General features: G+C 34.6%; 1 protein-coding gene across 1 annotated transcript; it reads left to right on the top strand.

The window, feature by feature from the left end:
* The first annotated feature begins 975 nt into the window (after window positions 1-975).
* Window positions 976-1,917, top strand: LOC131198167 (olfactory receptor 14J1-like). The gene has a single exon (XM_058182668.1). The coding sequence runs from the start codon at window positions 976-978 to the stop codon at window positions 1,915-1,917; it is 942 nt and encodes a 313-aa protein (XP_058038651.1).
* The last annotated feature ends 4,694 nt before the right edge of the window (window positions 1,918-6,611 follow it).

Genomic DNA, 6,611 nt, shown 5'->3' with positions numbered 1-6,611 from the left:
CCACATTGTAGAAATTAAGAGATATCAGCGATGACTGCATAACTTGGGAAGGGCATAGTTTGGGAGCTCCACCATTTCAGGGAAAGTGAGCAAAAACACACAATGCTTTATTGTACTACTTTATTCTGGTAAATATAAAAAACAATTTATGACATTCTACAATTAAAAACACTCATCAGTATTTATATTAACAGATTAGCAGAGAGCAATTGATGATATAGGCAATGCAGCTCCCTACTAATTTACCATAAAGTCCTTTCTCGCTCCATAATTTAGCCATTATTCCAAGGCCACAGTTGTGTTGGTATAGGAATATATTTATTTTTAAATGACAGCATTTTGGATATCAAAGGGAGTTTAAGTTATCAAGTCTTCACAGAATACCTTTTGAATTCTGCTTCTTTTACAGCTTGAATGTTTTTATACTGGAGTGTATTCTGGAAAGGAAAATAGTAAGCCAAGTTGCACAGATTTAGAGGTAACATTTCCTGTTTTAAGACTAGTAAGTAAGCCTGAATTTGCAAATCTTAGCATTATTGTAAAGAAAGAAGAAAGTGATTTGTCATAGCACAGATAACCATAATGGTAATTTCATATTCACCAACTAAACTTTGAATAAAGAACTGGATTGATAATTATGTATTGTAAAACTAAGGAAGTAAGATCAAATATTTGGAAGACATTCCTTCACGGAAGTAATGATGTAAAAATATTGGATTTAAATTTTAATTTACATACTCATGAATTAATGAGGAATAGGAAGCAATATTAGGATTCAAATGAAAAGTGCTGTATTATGCACAATCATAAGCATTAGCCTGATGGTATATAGGTAAAATATTATATAGAAATGATGATATTCTTATCCTAGTTCTATTACAAAAAGTAGTGTCTATGTACAGGCTACTGAATCAGCTCTTGTTTAGCTTGTACCTCTGTATTTTTCCAGATATATCCTGTACTATAGTATAAAACATGAATAATCAATCAACAATCTCTGATTTTCTGCTCTTTGGCTTCTCAGAAATACGAGAAATACAGATATTATACTTCTTAGCTTTCTTGGTGTTGTATTTAGCAATTCTGATAGGGAACCTCATCATCATCTTTGCAATCATTTTCAACCATCAGCTGCATACTCCCATGTACCTCTTCCTGTTGAGCTTGGCCATACAAGACCTTATGAGTGCTTCAGTCATTGTCCCTAAATCCATGGCCAATATTCTGATGAATACAAGACACATTTCTTATCTGGGATGTGTTTGTCAAGTTTTCTTTTTTGTTCTTTCTATGGGATCTGATTTTTGGATACTCCCAGTCATGGCATATGATCGCTATGTTGCTATTTGCAATCCATTACAATATGAAAGAATAATGAACAAACAAGTCTGCATTTACATGATTCTTGCAGTATGGGTTAGTGGCCTTCTAAGTGCTTTGTTGCATACCTCTTTTACCTTTGCAGCCCCTTTGTGTTCCAACATAATCAAACAATTTTTCTGTGAAATCCCACAGCTACTTAAACTCACCTGTAATGGTTTAAACCAAAATGAAATCAAACTAATTATAGTCATTTGTATAATAGGCATAGGTTGTTTTTTCTTTATCATTATAACTTACGTGTCAATTTTTAGTGCTGTTCTGAAAATTCGTTCTTTGGAAGGAAGAAAAAAAGCTGTCTCTACTTGCTTGCCTCATATTATTGTTGTTTCAATTTTCCTATTTTGTATATTTGTTGCTCATCTGAGGCCTCCCTCTGGTTCACCAGATTTAATCACAACTGTATTATATTCCATTGCTCCACCTCTTTTGAATCCTATCATTTATAGTTTGAGAAACAAGGATATTAAGGTTGCCTTGTCAAAGCTATTAAATATGTCAGAATTATCCAAGAAAATATCTTTGAGTATGACTTAAGTATCAAAATACCTGGATGAAAAACATTATAAGTTCCAATCATGGGATCACTGATAAAACTGGACTATATTTTTCATTAGTGGGGATAATTTAAATGTAAATTGATATTTGAGGGAATGTAGCAGAAAGGACAGGAGGGAAAAACTAGTTATGCAAGTAGTTAATCTGATTAATCTCTGTTAATTTTATTGGAATGTTAATAAAATTATTTTGAAACTTTACAATAACATGTATCACACTATAATCCTGGAGACAATGGGTCAAGAAAGAAAGTGTTAATGCAAAGTGGAACCCAAGAAAAAAATAATTTCCCATTTTTGTAAAAAAAAGTCATTTGGAGAAAAAAAAATCCAATCCTACATATTTATACTTGAAATGATGTCTCAGAAAGATTATTATTATTTTTAAAGAATTACCAATTTTGCATTATCATTATCACTCTTAAGGAAATGTGGCACTTGAAGACTAGATATATAAAGTGCTGAAATAAACCACTCCAAAGCACAGCATAGTGGTTTTAATTTCCTAAAATTCAAATATAACATTTTACCCACAGGCTTGAGATTGGGTAGGTGAGTGGGTAAGAAAACTGACTAAGCATATTTCATGAACACAAGCGATGAACAAACAAGCAAGCGATGAACAAACAAACAAAATGCAAATTCTTTAACAGCTCAGATTCTGTGACATAAATCTATTTACAAATTGAATCTTTCTAAGACTGCAGGAATTGCAGATGGATCCTATTTGCCTTGTTCAACATTTTGAACATAAAAACATTTTGAACATAAAAACTATCACTGCAGCAGGGACATAAATAATAATGTTTGGTAAATTTGTTGATAAATCTAGTTTGAGTTTCTTTTTCTACATAAAATAACATTTTTCTTGCTCGTTCCAAGTATTAAATGATTGGAAAACAATTTCTTCATTACTATAAGTCTTCTTTTGCTCAGCCTCTATGGCACACAAATTTGTGCCTCTAGTTATATAAAATCGTGGACACAATCCAGACCATTAGAGTCCTGCATAATTTTCTTTGAAAGATCTCTTTTCCAGTTAATCATTATTCACCACCTCATGGGGAGAAAAGAAGTATGGACTTAGAATTATCTTACTATTTAGTGAAATCACCAATATCACTAGAGTATAAAAAGGTCTTGCAAGAGTTCAAGCAATGTATTCTAGATCAAGTTTTCCCAAAGGACAAGAACATATTCTCTTGTCATGGTAACATTGGACTATTGGAAGAGCCCTTTATCTATACCTAAATATTTATTTATTTTATTTTATTTATTTATTTATTTTGTCACAACATCATATAAAAAGATTATATAGTATATAAACATATATATGAGTAAATATTAGGAGGTATAAGCATCTCTATATATATATAGGAAGAAGAAAAGAAAAACAATAGGACAGGAACAGTAGGCACGTTTGTGCGCTTATGCACGCCCCTTAATGTAATATTTTCTCTGTCTTTCACAGAAAAGCTCTTATTTTAGCCAGGCTTTACACTTTGCCATCAAGGATTCTGGATGGGAACAACCTTTACTTTTACAATCAATTATGTCCTTCTCTTAATTATGGATGCTGAATTAACATTTGAATCCTGCTGAGTTTCCATTGTAGCATAGATGACACCCTGAATTAACAGTACCCCTCCTTATTAATCACTCCAACTGTATTGTACAAGAAAACACACACTTTGTATTATATGACACATCTTCAAAACTCTCAAGAATTGTGGCAAAATAGGGCTCAATCAAGCCCAAGCAAAAGAAACTTGGGTTATAATCAAGATTTATTTTGTCCCATATTACAACACATAAGCTACCTTCTTCTTTTTAAATGTTTTAGTTTACATTAATTGGCAGATTTCTTTGCAATCTCTCTCTCTCTCTCCTTCCGTTCCTCCCTCCCTCCCTCTCTCTCTCTCACACACATACACACATCATCTTATCCCTCTGGATACCACCATTATGATTTTTGAGGGGATTTTTGCTAATTCCCTCCTTCTTCAGGTCATTCTTTTAATCCAAATTACTGTGAACCAGAATCAGATACTTTTATCTATGGAAAACCAGAATCAGATACTTTTATCTATGGAAAACCAGAATCAGATACTTTTATTTATGGAAAACATGAGGTTTGGGTAGACAAATCAGTGGACTGCCAAAATAATACATGGAATTAATAAATAAAAATAATGGTGTTTCTTAGGCCTGATAGTGATTGGATTGAGGAAATATAACTGATATATCCTAGTCCTATAGTGATATTAAGTGGCATGGTATGCAATTTATTGCACAGCCACTTAGCACTATGGTATTCACCTGAAGATGAACCTCTGTTATAACTTATATTAAATTTGTACATTGGCAGACAGCCATGAACACTTGCAAGGTGACCATGCTGCAGCTATAGTCAAATCTGAGAAAATTTCAGAACAGTGATTGAAGTCATAATTGTTTAAGCACCCTTACAAATAATATAAATAATAGCAGCAACATCCTGAAATTTCTGAAGACTTTCATGAAGCTATGGCAAACTAAGCTGATGGCCTGTGGAGAAAAAGGCTTCATTTTGGCTGCTCAAGAACAAACCTTGTAGTCTAATGAAAGCAAAAATTCAACATGTCAGCGACAACAGCAAATGTTGCTAATGCAACGAGAAAGATGAAACAGTGAATTATCTTATCAGTGGCTGCAGCAAAATTTCCCAGACTGATTATCTACATCATGACCAAGTTGCCAAATCATACATTGGAAGCTTTGCCAGAAGTTTGGGTTCGAATACAGCAAAAAATACTGGAAACATCAAATTGTCAACGTTCTTGAAAATGTGCAAATGATTTTGTGTAACTTTTGAATCCAAACAGATAGATATCTGGTCCACAACCTGTCCACATATTATTGTGGAAAAGGAAGAAGTCTGGTTCACATCATTTCTCTATTTTCCTATTGGCGACAATCAGATGACACAAGAAGGCTTATCAGTACCATGATTATAGCAGCCTATCCTGGTAATAAGTATCCTCAGTCTGAAATACATGTTTTCACCATGGATGTGTTGATGCATCATTAAAAAGGCATCTCTCCCATGTGAAAATTAGTAAGGTGGTGATAGTTATTGACACTTGTTCTTGCATAATGAAGAAGAAAGTCTTTGCTTTTAATTAGTATATCACATATAGGACAAAGAAACACATATTGGAAAACTGTAAGTATGGAACCAAAGTTCAATAAGCCTGAAATACTAGTGACAATTAATAAAGGCTGATTTCTCTCAAATTTGACAATGTCATTGATGAAGTCCACTAATAAAAAATGATATGATTCTATATGCCTGGAGTACAAGCCTGATTCAATTCTATAAAAATATACAGAGTAGAGTAGAATAGAATAGAATAGAATAGAATAGAATAGAATAGAATAGAATAGAATAGAATAGAATAGAATAGAACAACAGAGTTGGAAGAAACCTTGGAGATCTTCTAATCAAACCCTTGTTCAGGCAGGAAACCCCATATCAGTGATGGCTAACCTTTTCTGGACCGAGTGCCCAAAGCGTGCGTGTAAGTGCACAAATGCATGCATGCACATTCAAACCCCCCAAATTTAATGCGCATGCACCCCACATATGTGCCCCGCACTTGCACATGAACATGCACCCCCGCATGTCCCTCCCCCTCATGCATGTGCGCATGGCCCTCCCACATGCACCCCCCACACATGCACTCACCCCCTGCACACACATACTCATGCATCTGTGGCAGAGATCCACAACCAGCTGGCCAGTGGGAAGTGTGTGTGCATGTGGGTGGAGCTGAACTGGGGTGATGGCTCATGTGCCCACAGAGAAGGTGATGTGTGCCACCTGTGGCACCTGTGGCACACATGCCATAGGTTTACCATCACAGCCCTATATCATTTCAGACAAATCTCTTCTGAAAACTTCCAGTGTTGGAGCATTCACAACTTCTGGAGGCAATTTGTTCCACTGATTAATTGTTCTGTCAGGAAATTTCTCTTTTATTTCTAGATTACATTTCTCTTTGAATAATTTCCATCCATTGCTTCTTGTCTTGCCTTCAGATGCTTTAGCATTTGACATGCTCCTAAATGCGAAGTATCAATATGTGATCAATAATGGATTGAGATCTCTTTTTGGATTTCTTTCTTTCCACTTCTGTACTCATTACTGAGTTGTTGAATCCTTGTAGGGCTTTAACATTCCAACGATTTGGAATGGTTACTTACTTCTATGAGCACAAAAGCAAAAAACAGATTTGAGCTCAGGTTCTCTTCAAACATTAATTGGTACTGACATGTGAATATTGCAAGTCAGGAATCCTTTTTCAATATATTATGTGAGAGACGTACCAATGTTTGATGTATAAAGCAATTTGCTACAAGTGTGAAATATTCCATTTTATGTTTTGTAGGCCTTTTGGCTGCAATCAAGCCCTTTTGGTATAATTTAAAATATGGGCACTCAAAGCTGGAATTTGACTTTAGGCTTATGATGCATATTGCTCTGGTTAATAGGAAGTTTTGTATGAATGAGGTTTAAATAAGACTCAAAAGCCTGAACAGAGTGATAGTGTAAATGCCCTCCCAAAGCTCTCTTAGTCACAGAAAATAGAGTTTGGGACCCATTGTCTTTTTCCTATAGAAAGGTTTGAAATC

Source organism: Ahaetulla prasina, chromosome 4 (genome assembly GCF_028640845.1).
Source record: "Ahaetulla prasina isolate Xishuangbanna chromosome 4, ASM2864084v1, whole genome shotgun sequence".
In the NCBI taxonomy this organism is placed as follows: Eukaryota; Metazoa; Chordata; class Lepidosauria; order Squamata; family Colubridae; genus Ahaetulla; species Ahaetulla prasina.
This window is presented reverse-complemented; position numbering and strand designations above follow the sequence as displayed.

Bases quoted from the DNA above. Each gene is read 5' to 3' on its own strand.
- LOC131198167 (XM_058182668.1), top strand. From the start codon at position 976: ATGAATAATCAATCAACAATCTCTGATTTTCTGCTCTTTGGCTTCTCA.